Raw genomic sequence first — 19608 nt, 5'->3', positions numbered from 1 at the left:
TACAGCACGCAATGTTTGTCCACTTGCATTGTCTCGATGGGACCCAGAGGTTGGATGAGCCCGTGTCAAAGACCACTCGGAAAGGCTGTGGGGGCACACCAATGCTGATTGGACCATAGTACTGGGCCTGGAAGGGCAATGGGACCAATTAGGTGTACATAAATTTCAATTCCACATAAAACATAGTTTTTTTTAAATGCACTCTGTAACGTTGTCATTCCCCACGAACTGAAATTCGCAAGTGCTATCCCAATCTAGACAAATATTCCTTGTTATGCATGCCAAACTACCTATTTCCCCCACCCCATTTCACTAATAATTAGTGTGTTTGAAGGCATAAGAATAAATTTTTTTAATGTGCCAGTATAGCCGCACACATTGAAAATGATGCTTTTTTAAACTAACTTGTTTCAATGTGTATTCCGCAAAGGTTTATTTTGCATCACCCAAATGGTACAGTTCACCCATGATATTGCACAGACCCTTTATGGCTGTTGACTGCATTTTCTAGATTGTAGAAAAATGTTTGACACAGTTCCTTAGCCACAACATTTTACTAAGAAGCTGTCATTCTATGGCACTAACTCTAAAACTCTGCGGCGGCTTTCAACGTATATTACTGGTAGGTGACAATATGTTGTCATAAATCGTGCAGTCTTCGATACTTGAGATGAGAAGTCAGGAGGTCCTTAAAGGAGCCATGAAGAGAAAACACAAGTTTGGTTCATTCAAAAGATTGTCTCGTTAGAATCATACTGACACCACTTTTAACGTAAACTTCGCTCAAATAAGCTACATAATTAGGAAAAACGGGAATGGTCATGCGACCCACCAGCTCATTTCCCGCAACAGAACCTGTGATGTCACATGGGCTAAGCTCTGCGATTGGCGGAGGCTGGCAGAAGCAGACGCAAATTAGGTAGAGCTTACAAACTAGACGAACGAGCGATTTGCGCTTAAATTTAGGGCACATTCTTTACAAAGCAATAGGAATGATGGGACAAACAGTGGAAGTTACGAAAGCACATGTAAACATAGAAGTACTGATGCGTTCTGCTGTTCGTACTGCGCACAGCATGCTTTGGTTTAGCTGCACAGCACTATGGGGCTTGGGGTTGTCTCAGACGACACTGGCCGATTGACGCAAGCAACGGTGTCTTACGTGACCCCATTTGTCGAGCGAGCACTGTTTCAGGGAACGAATATTTTCTCCCAGAACAAAAACAAGCCAGGTTTAAATGCGGGCAAAAACAAACCAAACGCTTGCCACGGTATGGTGGCGCCATCTAGGTTACGGAACGTAAAGAAACGCGGGAACAAACCAACACCGCTACAGGGTGGAGACAACCTTTGAACAGTCCCGTGCCGCTGCAATTGGGCCAACGGGCTCAACGTGTTATTCCTTTCATTTCCCACGAGACCTAGCAACGCGAAACAGACAATATGATTCAAACTTCTTCAGTAAACCGCGTTGCGGCGATAATTTTAGCGCGGTTTTGACACAATGACTTGCTTCGGCGGCGAGCGAGCTACCGAACATGGCGGCGCCAGCGTTACGTGTCTCTACCCTGTACGGCGGATGCGTGAATGAAGGTATTCTAGGCTGCAGAGCGGTCGGTTCCTGTGATATCACTTGGGACCACGAAAACGCACGATTGAGCGGGAAAATCAAAATTTTAACCTAAATTGTTTAATTTCTCAGTGAATAAAGCACCGTTTGTATCCGGACAAGCGCTGGGGGCACTATAAAACACGAAATCTTTCGAATAAAACCAACTTGCATTTTCTCTTCGAGCCATGAAGAGAAAATGCAAGTTGGTTTTATTCGAAAGATTTCGTGTTTTATAGTGCCCCCAGCGCTTGTCCGGATATAAACGGTGCTTTATTCACTGAGAAATTAAACAATTTAGGTTAAAATTTTGATTTTCCCGCTCAATCGTGCGTTTTCGTGGTCCCAAGTGACATCACGGGAACCGACCGCTCTGCAGCCTAGAGTACCTTCATTCCCGCATCCGCCGTACAGGGTAGAGACACGTAACGCTGGCGCCGCCATGTTCGGTTGCTCGCTCGCCGCCGAAGCAAGTCATTGTGTCAAAACCGCGCTAAAATTATCGCCGCAACGCGGTTTACTGAAGAAGTTTGAATCATATTGTCTGTTTCGCGTTGCTAGGTCTCGTGGGAAACGAAAAGAATAACGCGTTGAGCCCGTTGGCCCAATTGCGGCGGCACGGGACCGTTCAAAAATTGTCTCCACCCTGTACAGCGGTGTTGGTTTGTTCCCGCGTTTCTTTACGTTCCGTAACCTAGATGGCGCCACCATACCGTGGCAAGCGTTTGGTTTGTTTTTGCCCGCATTTAAACTTGGCTTGTTTTTGTTCTGTGAGAAAATATTCGTTCCCTGAAACAGTGCTCGCTCGACAAATGGGGTCACGTAAGACACCGTTGCTTGCGTCAATCGGCCAGTGTCGTCTGCGACAACCCCAAGCCCCGTAGTGCTGTGCAGCTAAACCAAAGCATGTGCGCAGTACGAACAGCAGAACGCATCAGTACTTCTATGTTTACATGTGCTTTCGTAACTTCCACTGTTTGTCCCATCATTCTTATTGCTTCGTAAAGAATGTGCCCTAAATTTAAGCGCAAATCGCTCGTTCGTCTAGTTTGTAAGCTCTACCTAATTTGCGTCTGCTTCTGCCAGCCTCCGCCAATCGCAGAGCTTAGCCCATGTGACATCACAGGTTCTGTTGCGGGAAATGAGCTGGTGGGTCGCATGACCATTCCCGTTTTTCCTAATTATGTAGCTTATTTGAGCGAAGTTTACGTTAAAAGTGGTGTCAGTATGATTCTAACGAGACAATCTTTTGAATGAACCAAACTTGTGTTTTCTCTTCATGGCTCCTTTAAAAGGGCCATGCAGACAAAACACAAGCTTGGTTCATTTGATAGATTGTCTCGTTAGAATCATACTGACCCCACTTTTAACGCACACTTCGCCCAATTAAGCTATATATTTAGGAAAAAAAGGAATGGCCATGCGACCCACTGGCTCATTTCCTGCAACAGAACCTATGATGTCATATGCCTGGCTGTGCGATTGGCTGAGGACGGCAAAAGCAAACGCAAATTAGGCAGTGCTTACAAGCTTGCTGAATTAGCTATTTGTGCTTAAAGGAGCCATGAAGAGAAAATGCAAGTTGGTTTTATTCGAAAGATTTCGTGTTTTATAGTGCCCCCAGCGCTTGTCCGGATACAAACGGTGCTTTATTCACTGAGAAATTAAACAATTTAGGTTAAAATTTTGATTTTCTCGCTGAATCGTGCGTTTTCGTGGTCCCAAATGACATCACAGGAACCGACCGCTCTGCAGCCTAGAATACCTTCATTCACGCATCCGCCGTACAGGGTAGAGACACGTATACGCTGGCGCCGCCATTTTCGGTTGCTCGCTCGCCGCCGAAGCAAGTCCTTGTGTCAAAACCGCGCTAAAATTATCGCCGCAACGCGGTTTACTGAAGAAGTTTGAATCATATTGTCTGTTTCGCGTTGCTAGGTCTCGTGGGAAATGAAAGGAATAACGCATTGAGCCCGTTGGCCCAATTGCGGCGGCACGGGACCGTTCAAAGGTTGTCTCCACCCTGTACAGCGGTGTTGGTTTGTTCCCGCATTTCTTTACGTTCCGTAACCTAGATGGCGCCACCATACCATGGCAAGCGTTTGGTTTGTTTTTGCCCGCATTTAAACCTGGCTTGTTTTTGTTCTGTTCCCTGAAACAGTGCTCGCTCGACAAATGGGGTCACGTAAGACACCGTTGCTTGCGTCAATCGGCCAGTGTCGTCTGAGACAACCCCAAGCCCCGTAGTGCTGTGCAGCTAAACCAAGCATGCTGTGCACAGTACGAACAGAAGAACGCATCAGTACTTCTATGTTTACATGTGCTTTCGTAACTTCCACTGTTTGTCCCATCATTCTTATTGCTTTGTAAAGAATGTGCCCTAAATTTAAGCGCAAATCGCTCGTTCGTCTAGTTTGTAAGCTCTACCTAATTTTCGTCTGCTTCTGCCAGCCTCCGCCAATCGCAGAGCTTAGCTCATGTGACATCATAGGTTCTGTTGCGGGAAATGAGCTGGTGGGTCGCATGACCATTCCCGTTTTTCCTAATTATGTAGCTTATTTGAGCGAAGTTTACGTTAAAAGTGGTGTCAGTATGATTCTAACGAGACAATCTTTTGAATGAACCAAACTTGTGTTTTCTCTTCATGACTCCTTTAAATGCATTGCATTCTCACTTTACAGCAGTAAGAATGGTTGGGTAAGCAATGAAAGTTAGGAAAATACACATAAACATAGATGTACCGATGGGCGCTGCTCTTGGTACTGGACGCACTATGCTTTTTTTTTAGCTGCACAGCAGCCCGCCGCTTTAGAGTTGTGTTACATGACGCTGGCTGATTGGCGTAAGTGATGTTGTCTTACGTAACCTTTACTGTTTGTCAAGCATACCCCATGTTTCATGAAACGATTACTTTCTACTCTAACAAAAACAAGCCTGGTGCAAATACGGTCAAAAATAATGCAACGGCGGACAACGATCCGCGGCTGACTATGGTAGCGCCATCTGGGAGGACTGACGGTAAGCGAAGCTGCAGAGCCTAATGATGCACTGGAAGTTTGTTCGAATACCCGCCCCCATGACTTCATGGCAGATGTCACGAAAGCATACGATTAGGCGGGAGAATGAAATTTTTAACCCAAATTGATTAATTTCTCAGTGAGCATTGTATGCTGCCCGACAAGTGCTAGGGGCACCATCAAACACAAAATCTTTTGATTGAAACAGACGTATTTTGTCTACATGGCCCCTTTAAAGGTCTGTCTTGGGGCCTTTGTTGTTTTTGCCTTATATTATAGATGTCTGGATGTTTGACGCTTTCCTGCTTTACTCATTACCGTTATTCTACACTTTAATTTCTTCTCGTTGTTTTAATGCAGTGCTTGTTTCATTCTTTCTTTTTATCCACCCACAGGATGCTGCAATGCCATAAGGTGCTGTGGGTACTAGGTGAATAAATTAGAAGAAATTCAGGCACAACTCATCTCTGATGACTCTTGGTGCAATGCTATATGTCCTTTTGCATGGCAGATATCTGTACTGTCAAATGGCCCCCTTCTCCTTTCCATTCTGCCCTCCCTCCAGCATTTCCCCCCTCCTTTCCCCCAATCCTCCTAAGTTGCAGTCAAGTTGACCCCACCACAGAAAAAAGGATTAAAAAGATACTCACAGACTGAAACGGTTAAACAGAAAGAAAGCACAGATGCACAAACAAAAAATGGGTGCAAGGCCCACGGATGAAAATAGCATTATTACATATAAATAATAAATAATAACCGACAGCCAATAAACATGAAAGCACCCGCAGAATGCAGCTTTCAAAACCATTCGAGGCCTATTTATTAAAAATTGGTTTCTTCATGTCAGAAATGTTTAGCATACATTTTTTTATATATAAATGCTCGCCATGTTGGCTTCATCTAAAAACCTATTGGACCACTGATATCCGTAGGACGTCTGTTTTACAGCCAAACAACCGAGTCCCGCGCTCGACGTCCGGCTTACGTACTTTGGATGTATTTTTCTGGGAAACGTGAACGTCCGTTCAACTTGGTCCAACGGACGTCCGAGCTACGTGTGTGCATGGACGTTTGCTATGGTCCCATCAATAAAGTCCGCCGGACGCCCATCATGTTTGTCACTTAGCTTTAGGCTGTAAATCTTTGTGAGGAAGGTTGACTGATGCGACTTTTATACAATGCTGAAAGGTGTATGATACGCCAGGAAGTATTTATATAGCCTATTTGTTTCGGGGGTGTCATGCTTTGCCTGACTGATGTTATAAAGTAGCACATGAGCCAGAGCTAAGCCTGAGCCAACATCCCAGAGTAAGTAAATGGCATGCAATAAGTCAGCGGCTTCCTACCAATATTGTGAAGGACATTAACTGTTACACTGCTGCCAATGTGCAAGAAGGCAGGTGAAATGCATACTCACATTTACGTCTCCTGCAGGGACAAGAGAGAAAACATGCAGGCATGCAAATTAGTATACTGCGATGAACGTTCGTAACAAAACATCAGCAAAGTGTTAGACAATATTACAAATGCATAACGCACAATCAGAAATCTTGAAAGAGGTTGTTTTAGTAGTTGCAGTCTCTTTCCCCCACAGTTACATGCTGTCCAATCATGAGACATTATTACAAACACATAACGCACCATCAGAAATCTTGAAAGAAGGTGTTTTAGTAGTTGCAGCCTCTTTACCCCACTGTTACATGCTGACCACTCATGGAACATTTTGCATGCATCAGCTGCTTCCTGGAAACACTAAATTTGCAGCATAAATGTTCGTTTTTGTTTCCCGTTGATAAGACAGTCCTGGGCAGCTTTAGTTAATCATTTCTTTACATTCGTATTGTCCATCATATCTAAACAACTGTTGTAAACATTACACCACTGTTTCCACAGACAGAGGGTGCATAAAAATCAGAGCTGGGCTTGGAGCATGCAAATGCTCCTTACACCTCTCCCAAAAGTTACATTGGGGCTCTTTGATTTACAGCCTCAGACTCATCCAAACCATAGGAAGGTGCGTAAAAAATAAAAAACAAATTCCAAATTGCTTCTTCAGGAATCAAAAACGAGTTCGGGACTGACAATCTACATTATTACGGGAGTGCAGCAAAGGAAGGCAGTAGATCATTTGCCATTCGAAAGTCTTTTAACACTACTTTCACTACCTTCACATTCTCGGTGTCACAAATATTTCGCATACCACTTTTTTTTCGTCATATTATAGACGTTATAGTTGACTCCCATTGATTCAAAGTTCACTACCTTCACATTGTAGTTGATTTTACCCTAAATGGAATAGGCAAAATTTGGTCAAACTGAGCTGGAAATTTAACAAACCCAAGTCAACGTACATAGCTTGGCACCATAACAGGGCCTCTACGTTTGATTGAATTTAAGTGATAAAAGTGAGCTAGCTTCAAATTAACGATAGTTGCCTATAAGAAAACAGCATTGGCACTGCCTCACTTACATCAAGGTAGTTGGAGAGGGGCTCAGGAATCGGCATAGCAGAGCCCGCATCATTGTAGTACTTTGGTTGGGCCACAACCAACTCGGTGTCTACTTCACCCAGGGTCTGCCTCACAGACTTGAACCGGTGTAATGGAATGCTGCACACAAGAGGAAACAAAAGCAAACCAATAAGTCATTGGCGGTTCATGTCATGTCACTTCTTGGTTGCTTCTCTAAATGTCCTGCTCGCATATTGTACAAGATTATGTTCCAGATTCTGCAGCTTGTTAGACAGAGGAAAAATTAAAATGAGGAGCAGAAAAAAAAAAAATCTAATGGTGGTCTCTTGAGACCACTTTCGAACTGCTGCAGCTTCGACGCCTTTTGGACAGTTCGATAGCTGTGAAGGTACTCATGGAGCTCGTCGATTTCATTTCTCGATGAATGCCCAAGGTGTGACGCCTATGTGTCTTCAGTGGTCTGAATCTGAGCCCTGTTGTGTACTCTGCGCCAGCCCCTACCCTCCAGCTCTCCGTAGTGTTGGCATTGTGAAGGGCATTTTTCCAGTGTTTTATTTTGCATCTTTGCCCCCACTTGCCGCACTGTGCATTGAACTGGATAACACCTAGTTACGTGCCACCCATGAACTGCATCTCTGCAGTACTGCCTCCCCGAGGTCCCAGTGCTACAACGTGACCTGGTATCTGCGATATGTGAATGATGCAGTCTCAGCTCTGACTACTGCTTTCTTTGAGAGTACTACCCGTGCTTGTGGTAATTCTTAAATACCCACAATTTTGACTGGTTCTTGTCTGCTGGTACTGTTCCTGTAAATAATGTGCATATGCATAGTTTACTTTTGCAATGCACTGTGTAAGGCTTTTGCAATCTTTGTGTGCAGTTATTTCGTTTTATGGGCTTAGTTCTCCATCTGGGGAGTTGTGCGTAATGTTTTGTCAGTGACGTGATTACCTCGGTGTGCAAATTACTTGTTGTGTTGACGGGTTCCCAGGATTACATGCTTACTGTGGTCTTTCATTAAATTGCACATTGTGTACATATAGTGAGTGATGTACTGAAGTATGTTTTTTTTTTCTTAAAGAGGAAATGCTACTTTGTGCAAACTTTTAATTATATCGAACTGAGTTGCAAATTTTCTCTCTTCTGCTTCGTTTCTTAATTCTTTGCGCTCAGTTTTTCTTTTAAACTTTGCTTTCATGTCCTACTGTTACTTCAGTTTTTTTTTTAAATATTCAAATTCGCTTTTTTTTAATGCTTGACTTTAACCCTACTTATTTTATATTGGCTTTAAACCTGCCATGGCCTAGCTGGAGCAGGTCTTGTTTCCCACATTCTTTTCTCTCTTTTCACGGGGCGCGGGAAGGGGGAAACACAAAACTGGAATTGGAGTGAGAAATTAAAATAAGGGGCAATATATATATATATAATCTGTTACCCAAAAACTAATTTTGCACAGCGATGGACTGGCGAGAAATTAGCTAGCCTCTCCCATCACAGCACTTGCGGTGCGGAACACATATCCCGCTTACAAAAAAAAGGTCGCGGGTTCGACTTTCGCTTACGATGGCGATCACTTTCAGATGGTCCGCCCGGAGTACCGGTACTGTCATCGAGTGGCGCTTGACTCTAGTTGTGTGCGGACTAAACGGACACAACCACGAGCGCAAAGCGCGGCCGTGCGCAGACGAGGGCGCGGACCGCGTTCGAACGGCCCAGCAAGATGTCAAGTACTCACCTGAGGAGCGATGCCGCGGGCACGACCAGGGCGAGCAGCAGCGGGAGAGTGAAAACGCAGAGCGATTCGCCCATCCTGCTCGTCCTGGAGCCAACAAAAGAATGCCAGCCGCCGCCGCCGCCGGTGCATCGCCGCGCGAGCACGCTGCAGCAGGTTCCGTCCGAACTTGACCTCCCCCCGCAAGCGCCGCTCCTCCCTTATCGACGCGGCCTGGTTCCGTTTATGTGGCTCGCCGGAGTCGGCAAATCATGCATGCGTACGGAGCCATCGCCCCGCGCCGATGCCACTCGCCCGTGCTCGCTCCCATCATCGCGCAGAGTCCGCGCATCCGCTCGCCGAATCCGGTAACGCCGGAGAAAATGGAGCGGGCTCGTTTGTTTTTCTCCTTTTTCTGTTTTGTGGTTACTTGACTGGTCTTTCTGTAGCACTGCTCCGGAAAATGAAGCTTCAAGAATGCGGGTGATACTCCGACCGTGAATTTTGCTAGGCTAGTTTGGTGCCACCCTGATGAAGACAAGACCCCCAATGTGAACACTCCAACCGCGCGCAAAACTGCGACTCGTTCAGCGCATTGGCAGCTGAGTGTTGCATATTTTTGGGGTCCCAAAAATAAATTTTATTAATGGTTGCAATGAGTCTTAACGTTTTTTTTTTGTTGCCCTAAGTAGAGCACTTTATTACAGTGCAATATTTTGTTATTAACATAGTCGCCATGACAAATTGAGCACTAGTACTCCCCACTAAAACGGCAGTCGGAATGTTTTCGAGGCTCTTAACAATTTATAACAGTTTTATTCACAAAATAACAGTTTGTTTTTTTACACGTAATATTACAGCAACCTCATGAAATAAGGCGTCTCCACGCTTGTAAAAATATTCAACATGCCCATACGCCATCACTTTTTCAACTTCCTCAGCATGTTTTCAATTGGTTTCTTGAGTAAGGTCTGATTCACAGTCACCACTTTCACGATGCTATCTATATGGGCAGGTGACATCTAAAAACAAAGAAAAAAAAAGCAAAAAAATTCACAAACCATACAGAGTTATTCTCATCCATGCTGCATGCATGCTTTCATGCATGTTGCACTAAAAGCATGCAAGCTACGAATGATAAAAAAGGTAACAACCTGTGAGCCATACAAGCAGACCAAATCCATTATCAGCCGCGAAAATTTGCTGTCAGCATTTGTCTCATCTTTTACAGACGTGATCCAACTCACTAGTTCAGTGAGCACACTTTCTAACGGCCCCTGAAAAAGAAAAGAGGGACGGAGTAATGTCTTTATGTAGAGGGCAAAGTCAAACTGATATCTAAGGAAAACAACCCTCACCTTCTTTTGAATTATACTGTGAATAAACATCACAAGTGTCTCAATGCAGGCTTTTGATTCTTGTAGCGTCCGCCTGCACATAGACAATCACGAGCAGTTATTTATAGCTTGCATGAATCAAAGAAGCTGTGTAGTCATTGATGCCTCGGTGATAAGTGGAAAATGATAACTATATATAAAAAAGTAGGAGAAAAAGAAAAGTGTTCATTTAGGTGACAATCATGCGACCAATTTGGACTAGTCTGAAACGAAGATGGGAAGAAAGAGAAAAATTTATGGGTGAATTCTTCTTCGCTTCAGTTGGCTTTTGCTGGCTGTGGTTGCAAAAAAGGCTCAATTGAAACTAAAGCGTGGCTTCATCCAGAAGCGTGGCTCCAGTCAATTGAACATAGGGAACTGAAGTGTTTAACACAATGCATGCTATTAATTTTGGGGTATTATACCACAACCTGTGCACGTTGTGTCTTTGCAACTGTATTCATGTGTCCACAATCACCCACCATACACATGTCAATATATCAGAAAAGTTGAAATGCAATACTGCTAAACTTGACTTAACAAAAAATTGGTTTCTCAATTCCTTGACTAAATTTTTCTTGCTGGTACTCAAAAGTAGTCATATTCACAGTGTCGTTATTATTACCTGTATTGTGGGCATGGCGTGGTTATCGCAAGACAACCACTAAAGTAAGGACCCTATGGTGAAAACTGTAGCTAACTCTTTTCAAAAGCTAGCCTACGGACATTCTGGTCGCTCATTAGGGGCTTTTACTGTGCTGTACAAACAGTATATACCAGCTAGTAGCAACACCAAACACACATGCCGTTGATGTTTATGCCAAACTTGTTTCAGAAATAACTGCAGCGTCATTTTACGTCGTTTATAATTTTCAGTTGGCCGTAAGTCATTGCACATAAACTGCCAAGAGGGTGCTCATCCACAGGGCACTTGGCAACAAGAATGCACATGCAAGGAAGGAGAAAGTCAACAATATTAATCGGAAAACTGACATGGTTACCTGTAATTTGACAGATGTGTTTGTGCTTGTAGTATTAGAGAACGTTTATAAAAATTACCTTCACTTTAAACTAAAGTGACCATATTCCTCAGACTCCAAAGCGGGATGGGGGGGGAGAGAGACAGGGACAGGAAGGGAGGTGTAAGAACGTCGGACATAGCTTGAAGGGAGACTAAGGCTCAGTGAAATTTTGTTTTAACTGGAAGATAATACGTTTCATATTTCTCTCGCCCTTTGTTCGACGAGCAATGATGCAGAAGGGTGTGCTGAACGGATTGTTGGTACACTGTAACTTAAACAAAACAGCTCAGTCATTCGGACTAAGCAAGGGACACCCAACACTATCTTGCTTAGTTTCATCGTGTGCACTCTTTTTTTGAAGTTCCTCAAATGGTTTGTTTCGGCTCTGCCATTCCTCCAGCTTTTCATTAGTGACACTGGGCTTGATACCCGTTTTCCATAATTCTGGCCGAAAGCGGGACAAAACACCGGTCCAGAAGCAGGCTGCGGGACAGCGGGACCACAGCCGCAAAACCGGGACGTGTCCCGCTTAAATTGGGACGTCTGGTCATTTTACTTTAAACAACAAAGCGGACATACCTCTTTAAAAGATCTGCACGGTCTTATCAAGTGGCCAAGTTAAGGGAACCCTGACTAGAAATTCCACAATGGCTGTCTTTCGCAAAGCTGCAATACATTGTTGGGCAACTGGTTAATACCGACTAGCAGCAATGGATGCCGTTTGAATCTGAACAGCTAGGAAGCCCCGCCTCAGAATTTGCAGCAACATTTGAAAAGAGGACAAGGCACACTTTTTTCCTGCCTGTGTGGGGAATGAAGCAGAGTCTGGCTCAAACAATGCATTGCCTCCACTCGACCATCTACTCAGTCTAGACCTCTCCCAACCAAGTCTACGCTCGCAATGTGCACACTGGAATAAACATCCTGTTACCTGCTGGTGTCAATGATTTATCTGCTGGGTGAACTCAGTGATTCCAACAGTACGAAGCCGTTCAGCCATTCGTTATTTCTTGGGTCAGAAATGATTGGCACCTGCCTGAGGCCAAAGAACCCTTTTCCGTCCTTGGACACAAAGGTTTATGTTCGTGTTCAACGTGCTTAATATGATAAGCACATCGTTGTATCAACATAAAGTAGAATAAGAATGGCATCACATTTGATCTGAAATGTCAGGTTCAAAGACAGCACAACGGTATTCAGAAAAAAGTTAATATGCTGATGTAATAGCAGCTAACAGCAAATTCCTAAACTGAAGGAGTCTGCTGGAGTCACTCTAGTGTGCTAAATACCATGAGTACTCTCTGTTTGTAGCAGTGGGTGGCAATGGCAGTAGCATTTATAAAGTTTTATATGCTGCCATAAACGGCATTTCGATGAATTTCTAGCATCAATTACTGTAGCCCATACTTTTTATGGCGACATGGGATGAAAAGAACTTGGCAAACAAAAAAGAGTACAGTGCCTCAAGCAGACTGGGGTGTAGTCTTTAGGAATTCCTTCCCTGATGAGCATTTCCACAACTTCAGCCTGCACTTTTCCTGGTCAAGAAAAAGTAATCCACAATAAGAGTTACATAAGTTTGGATCTAACATGCTGTTATTCGCATGCAGTGATAGTCGTACAAACCTAATTTCTCCGAAGATATTAGAGGAATGACAAGGCCCTCAATGGTAACATGTGGCAAATCCTGTGCAAAGGCTACAATGGACTCAACAAGTGGACGAGCCCTGGTGTTTTCATCCCAACTAGCAACCTTCGGGGAAAAAAAAAAAGGAAAGACAGAAATCACCAAGAATGACGAAAAAAATATATCTCCAGACGTTTAACCTCGTTCAGATATTTTCTATTAAAAATACACGAATAAAATGCTTTATACGTTAACATTCATAATAACAAGGAACTTCTCTACGTGGAAAATTAACAGAAAAATATCGCACAATCTCGAACACTTCGTCAGATTCACAAACATAATTATTAAAACACAATAGCATTATTGCACCTTGGGAAGAAGTACAGACTTCACGAAGACAACGCCGTTGATGAGGCTAATTTCACCCTTAAGAGCAGCAAACGAAGCGAGCAGCAAAAACATTTTCGAATGGGCAATCGCGTCCGTCTCCAGTTCATCACAAACTGCAGCGACCTGAAAAATAAAATCTGTCGTAGTAAACACGAAGCAGTAGCACCTTGTGACATGCGAGTGATGTAAAAGCACTCTTGCGTACCGTCTCTGGCCTTGCAGCAACCATGAAACGAATATCCTCCGTCAGAACAGCTCCTTCATCGCAAGAATGCAGCGCTTCTTTAATCCTTGCTACGCTCAGCTGCGGTAGAGCGAGAACCGAACGGGCACTAGTTATGACCTTGGGCAGCCCACACAAAATTATTCACAAAAGGAAAACGCGTACAGTGTAGTGACTAACCTGTATCTCTTCAGGCAGATCCGCCAAATCATCCGGAGCACCATGCACCTCAAGCTCGTCCATTTTATGTGTGCATAGTTCACGATTGTTGCTCGCCACGATTTCCTCGGGGTCTTCATCGAGCTCCGCAGTGTCGTCATCTAGAACATCACCGATCGGTTCTGGTTCGGAGTCACAGGGAAGAAATTGAAACAACGGCTTGCAGCGTTCCTGCGGAGTGGCTCGGGTTTCTAACGATCTGGGTTGCTCACTCGTGCCCTTGGATTTTAATTCTTCCAAGAGTTCCAATAACATATCGCGCTTGCAGTCGGAATATACCCGGCCGTAGAGTGTAAACATACTGTCAAACCGCTGGTATAATTTCGCGGTAATCAGTATCACAGAACAGGGAGGATCCAACCACACCAAACTTAGCGCACTTCGTATATATAACGTACTTCCCTTGGCTTGACAATTTGTCTTTGGATTGACTCCAGGCCTCCAGGTGCTTCAGGATGCCTCCAGTCATCGCCTCTCCAGTTTCGGTTTTCGGCCTGTTGACCTTCGCCTCCGGTCCACGAAGCCGAGAAGGATCGGCGCTTCGTCCAACGCTTTGTCAGCTCCGTAGCCGTAGAAGAGGGACATCTCCCCACACCCCACCCCAAAATTTTGGCCCCAAGGACGCAAGGTGGTGGTGGTGGGGAGGGAAGGGGGTGCGTTTATGGCTCCCGCCATTCGATCAGCTCACCACGTGCACGACAGAGCAGTGAGCACTGACCATATCCTACCATGACCGCCATGACCATGTGCTGCGACACAACAGTGATTACAACGGGCTAGTTGGTGCAGTCCTACACAGAAAAAGCAGCGCAGAAAAAGTGGCTGACGATTACTATGCTCCCGAGTGTGAAATTTGTGCGTAGCGCGAGCTGCAGTCCTCTCAGTCACGGCACATAACTGCTGCGTCTCAGCAAGTGACCGCGTGATGAGCGACCGCACGCGGCGCGCGCTACAATCACTATAATGCCGTTATCTCGCAGCGCGTCGCTGCCGCCGAGAGTGAGATAGATAGATAGAGAACTTTATTTGCTCAGAGCTTCTTGAGTCACGATGGTCGGGCCCTTTAGTCCGGGGCTTTCGTTGGCCTACGGCGACGTGTAGCTCTCTCTGCCCGGTCCGTGAGCCATTTCTGGCAAGCTGGATGCGGGTTGAGGAGGCCTCCCATTGTGTCGGGGATCTGTTGTTCGGTGCTATATGTTCTTCATGTGGGGATTTGTGTCCAGTACCACATCGTGTGGAGTAAATCTCCCGTTTGATCGCAGTGCGGGAATTGTGGTGTTGGCCGTTGGGTAGATGTCCGGGTAGTACTTATGTAGGGTTGCGGGAATTGGAAGTGTACGTGTTCGTGTAAAGCTGTTTCACCTCCTCCGTTCTTGTGGGCGAGAGATGAAGAGCTGGAAATTTCCTCCTGCCAAGTCTAGGGGCAACCAGCGGGGGTGAACGCCCGGAATAAATAACGCGTGCGCGGTGACGTTCCCCCCGTTTTGTCATTGATGTCCTGGAACCGTACGGTCTGTGCACCTTCAGGAGGATGATTCGCAATTACTCGAAGGGCCAGGGGGAATATCCTGCCTGTGATAAAATTTCGGCAAGCCACTTCGGAATCATCATTATTATGGCGCGAGGCTGGGCAGAGATGGCCAGGCAATTGGCAACCTCTTCCGCGCGGGCCGGATCAATCGTTTTGGTGGATGCCATTGCTATGGGGTTACCGCTGGACGAGCAGGCCGCTGCTGTGGTTACACAATTGGTGGGGCCTGCCCCGTCCACGTAGACTGTAGCAGGGTTGGAATCCCACGTTTTGGATAGGTATTGGGCTCTACCTCAGCTGACACAATAGAACTATCAAAGCTTTCGAAGTTAATCAATAAACACAAGACAGCTGACATACGGAAGTATAATATGGAGAGGGTCGAATACGCTGTAAAGAACTGAGGTAACTTGAAAGCAGTGAAGAGGCGTCTTGGCGTGGGGAAAAATCAGATGTATGCACTTAAAGACAAGCAAGGCAATATCATCACAAATAGGGATAAAATAGTCACAGTGGCCGAGGAGTTCTATAGGGATCTGTAAAGTAGCCGGGACATACAGGATAATGCCGAACGAGACAGTAGTTCAGATGAGATAGATATCCCACCAGTAACGACCGAAGAAGTAAGGAAGGCTTTGAAAGAAATGAAAGGGGGCAAAGCACCTGGTGAGGATCAGATAACAGCAGACCTCTTGAAGGATGGCGGGAAAATTGTACTTGAAAAACTGGCAAACCTGTATACGCAATGCCTAATGACCACAAGAGTGCCGGATTCTTGGAAGAACGCGAACATCATCCTAATCCATAAGAAAGGTGACATGAAGGACTTGAAAAATTACAGGCCGATCAGCTTACTGTCAGTCGTCTACAAGGTACTTACAAAAGTAATCGCTAACAGAATTACTGACACCTGAGATTTCAGTCAACCCAAAGAATAAGCAGTGTTTCGTAAACGCTATTCAACAATGGACGATATTCACACGATCAATCAGGTGATAGAGAGATGCGCGAAGTATACTCAACCCCCATATATAGCCTTCATAAACTATGAGAAAGCATTTGAGTTTGTCGAAACATCAGCAGTCATTCAGGCCAGGGCCGTAACCTAGAAATTTTTTTCGGGGGGGGGGGGGGGGGGGGGGTTATGAATTTCGGGAAGGGGGTAGTTTTGCTGAAAGCAAGAGTAAGTATTGTTTACGTGCTGCCTGGAAAAGATTTCGGGAGGGGTTTGAACCCCCAAACCCCCCCTCTGGGTACGGCCCTGATTCAGGCATTACGGAACCAGGGTGTAGACGAGCATTATGTAAGAATACTAAAGGATATCTACAATGGGTCCACAGCTACCGTCATCCTCCATAAGGAGAGCAGTAAAATACCTATAAGGAAGGGCGTCAGACAAGGAGACACAATCTCTCCAATGTTATTCACAGCATGTTTACAAGAAGTATTCAGAACATTGGATTGGGAACAGGTGGGAGTAAGGGTTAATGGAGAATACCTCAGTAACCTCAGATTTGCTGATGACGCTGCCTTGCTAAGTAACTCGGGGGACGAATTGCAAAGCATGCTTTCCGAACTGGACAAACAAGTATAAACGTGGGGCTGAAAATTAATCTGCAGAAAACTAAAGTAATGATGAATAACCTCGGGGCAGAACAGCGGTTTGAGATAGGTGGCGAGGCAGTGGAAGTGGTAAGCGAATATATCTACTTAGGCCAAGTTGTGATCCCAGATCCCAACCATGAGGCAGAGGTAATTAGAAGGATACGAATGGGGTGGAGTGCATACCGCAGATATTCTCAGATAGTGACTGGAAGCCTACCATTTTCCCTGAAGAAGGAAGTGTATGACAGCTGTATCTTACCGGTACTCACCTACGGGGCAGAAACTTGGGGGCTCACTAAGAGGGTTCAAGTTAAATTGAGAACGACTCAGCGAGCAATGGAATGGAGGATGATAGGTGTAACGTTAAGGGACAAGAAGAGAGTGGAGTGGGTGAGGGAACAAACGCGTGTTAAGGGCATATTAGTAGAAATTAAGAAGAAGAAATGGACGTGGGCAGGGCATGTAATGCGAAGGCAAGATAACCGTTGGTCATTAAGGGTAACAGAGTGGATCCCTAGAGAAGGCAAGCGTAGCAGGGGGCGGCAGAAAGTTTGTAGAAACCCCACTATCATCAGTGCTGGCTCCGATGGGCCAGGCATCATCACCTGTACATAATCATCATCATCACCATTTGGGTGGTTCCTTCGCCCGGGTGCTCGAATAAACAGTCACGCCAAACGTCGTCTCAATATCTTTCTTTAGTCTTTAAACCACCATGCGAATCAACAATATTTCGCATAGTACAAATATGTGCTACGGTGAAAGTCACATAACTCTATCAGGGGATCGACCAGTCATCAAGGTTGGACAAAAAAACCTATCCGTCTGCAGGGTACAGCTTAATGATAATTCGAACGTCGTGAGGAATAAAATTACAAACAAGTATAGCAAGCAAAAAAAGAAAAGAGGCAATGGAGAAGAAGAGAGTAAATTTCCGCGTCACATCTCCGTCCGTTTCCTCCTCCATACACAGCACATGCAATATTACAGTGCAAGGAGGAGCAGCACCAAGACCTGACATTGTGCTAATATTTTTTTTTTAGAACTTCCGAGAGCCTAGTGCGTGGTAATCCTTGAAGGACGTAAGAAAGTCCCGTAATTGTAAATAAAGAAGCAAGTTCGTTCATTGGGCCCGTTTCGATTATAGGACGATGCTGGTCGAACGGAATATACCGAGTAAAAGGAACGGCCAAAGCTTCCAATTCTTAAGAGGCTGCAAAGGTCAGCGAAGGTCAGTTTGAACGCGAGATGACAATAACGCAGAAGCCATAAGGGACGAAAAAGATATTTTGTTTTCTTAACATAAAGAGCATTATCATCCTCTTCTTCGCAGTCACGCAGAAAGATGACGTGTGCACGATCCTCGCGCCAGCCTGCCATCACACGCTCGTGCACACGCTCAAAAGGCAGCTTCGAAAAGGAACGCTGAAGGAGCGGCTACCAGCGCACTTGCCTGTAAGCCTCGCCCATACGGAAGGCGGCAAAACAAGGTGAGCCCTCGGGTTCGTTCAGCGGCAGTGCTAGCTGCTTGTAACATACTTTGCGGCCATGGGCCCGTAGTTTCGCTAGAACCGTGTTTGGTGATAAGAAGTCTCACTTGAGTTGTCCTTTAACATGGCGTGCAAAGGCAAGACTTCTTTTTTCCTCCAAAAGATAGTGTAGCTCAGAAGTCGTACAGGATTCGCGTTACCAGAACAAGCGGCAAAACCCGCGAGGAGCGCTCACGCGCTTGCTACAGTAGACATATATCTTTACCCGCCGCGGTGGCTCAGTGGCTAAGGCGTTGCGCTGCTGAGCACGAGGACGCGGGTTCGATTCCCGGCCTCCGCGGCCGCTTTTCTGATGGAGGCGAAAAGCAAAAACGCCCGTGTGTACGAGATTTCGGCGCACGTTAAAGATCCCCAGGTGGTCAAAATTAATCCGGAGCCCTCAACTCTACGGCGCGCCTCATCGCCTGCGTTGCGTCGGCGCGTTAAAAAACCTTACAATCAATCGAGAACAACCAGAACCCGCCGCGGTGGCTCAGTGGCTAAGGCGTTGCGCTGCTGAGCACGAGGTCGCGGGTTCGATTCCCGGCCGCGGCGGCCGCTTTTCTGATGGAGGCGAAAAGCAAAAACGCCCGTGTGTACGAGATTTCGGCGCACGTTAAAGATCCCCTGGTGGTCAAAATTAATCCGGAGCCCTCCAATACGGCGCGCCTCATCGCCTGCGTTGCGTCGGCGCGTTAAACCCTACAATCAATCATCAAAATCAAAATCGAGAACAACCAGACACGTTAAGTTCAAGCTCAGTAATCCTACGGACAGCGAGTATCGTTACATGCGTATCGTGAAGGCGCCGGCGAACTCAAACGCTGCCGACATCACGTTTACGTGTGCGCGCAGGGTGGCCATGCGCTGGCGGCAGCTTCGGCTGCTGCTGTGGAAGAGCGTGTACCTGTACAAGCTGCGGCGCAACTGGGCCATCACGGCGCTGGAGCTGCTGGCGCCCCTGCTGCTCACGCTGGTGCAGACGTACCTGCACTGCAACGGCGAGTCCTTCGGCGATATACCGCTGCCCTTGCCACCCGCCGGCACCAAGTTTGCGGGGCCGGACGACGACTCGCCCAGCGTGGTCAGGACGTCGCCGCTCCATTTCCCCGCCACCATCGGCTTCGTTCCGGCACCGGGTACGCGCATGCGCTGGGCTGCAAAGGGGACTTTCGGGGCTCTGAAGTCATCGTTGCGCCGAATGTGCCGTACTGCGACGATGGGTTTCCCTTGGGCGGCTGGTTTTTGGTTTGTGTTCCATGAACTCTACAATG

At 46.0% G+C, this 19608-nt stretch overlaps 2 protein-coding genes across 5 annotated transcripts in view; both read right to left on the bottom strand.

Moving 5' to 3' along the window:
- The window catches only part of LOC144173983 (lysosomal aspartic protease-like), a 33773-nt gene extending 14302 nt beyond the window's left edge, over positions 1-19471 (bottom strand). For 2 of the 3 annotated variants that reach the window (XM_077702377.1, XM_077702375.1), the window contains exons 1-3: positions 19323-19471; positions 7097-7235; positions 4-127 (exon numbers count right to left, since the gene is read on the bottom strand). In XM_077702377.1, the coding sequence (XP_077558503.1) occupies positions 4-127; positions 7097-7235; positions 19323-19453 (394 nt within the window). In that variant the 5' untranslated portion in view covers positions 19454-19471. Of the gene's footprint in view, positions 1-3; positions 128-7096; positions 7236-8833; positions 9401-19322 lie in introns of those variants that run through there. The other variant, XM_077702376.1, reaches the window with a different exon arrangement.
- On the bottom strand, positions 9648-14021 carry LOC144173984 (Fanconi anemia group E protein-like). Of its 2 annotated transcripts, XM_077702379.1 has the most exons (8): positions 13631-14018; positions 13433-13531; positions 13207-13350; positions 12834-12960; positions 12670-12745; positions 10168-10240; positions 9964-10086; positions 9654-9831 (listed from the first exon to the last, which is right to left on the bottom strand). In XM_077702379.1, the coding sequence occupies exons 1-8, from the start codon at positions 13967-13969 to the stop codon at positions 9730-9732; spliced, it is 1083 nt and encodes a 360-aa protein (XP_077558505.1). In that variant the 5' UTR covers positions 13970-14018; the 3' UTR covers positions 9654-9729. The 2 variants fall into 2 exon arrangements, with proteins under 2 accessions (XP_077558504.1, XP_077558505.1); XM_077702378.1 differs by lacking the exon at positions 13207-13350 and having other exon boundaries at positions 9648-9831; positions 13631-14021.
- Positions 19472-19608: the final 137 nt, after the last annotated feature.

Source organism: Haemaphysalis longicornis, unplaced genomic scaffold, assembly GCF_048455015.1.
Source record: "Haemaphysalis longicornis isolate Haplotype H1 unplaced genomic scaffold, Haemaphysalis longicornis Haplotype H1 scaffold_3, whole genome shotgun sequence".
NCBI lineage: Eukaryota > Metazoa > Arthropoda > Arachnida > Ixodida > Ixodidae > Haemaphysalis > Haemaphysalis longicornis.
Note: the sequence above shows the minus strand (reverse complement) of the source record. Positions and strands in the feature narration are given on the sequence as shown.

What these genes read in the sequence shown, in the direction of transcription:
- LOC144173984 (XM_077702379.1), bottom strand. Translation starts at nt 13,969, where the DNA reads ATGTTTACACTCTACGGCCGGGTATATTCCGACTGCAAGCGCGATATG. An exon ending in ATCTGCCTGAAGAGATACAG is followed by an intron (nt 13,532 to 13,630) that starts GTTAGTCACTAC and finishes GCTCTACCGCAG; the next exon opens with CTGAGCGTAGCAAGGATTAA. An exon ending in TCTGCTTGTATGGCTCACAG is followed by an intron (nt 9,832 to 9,963) that starts GTTGTTACCTTT and finishes CTTTGTTTTTAG; the next exon opens with ATGTCACCTGCCCATATAGA.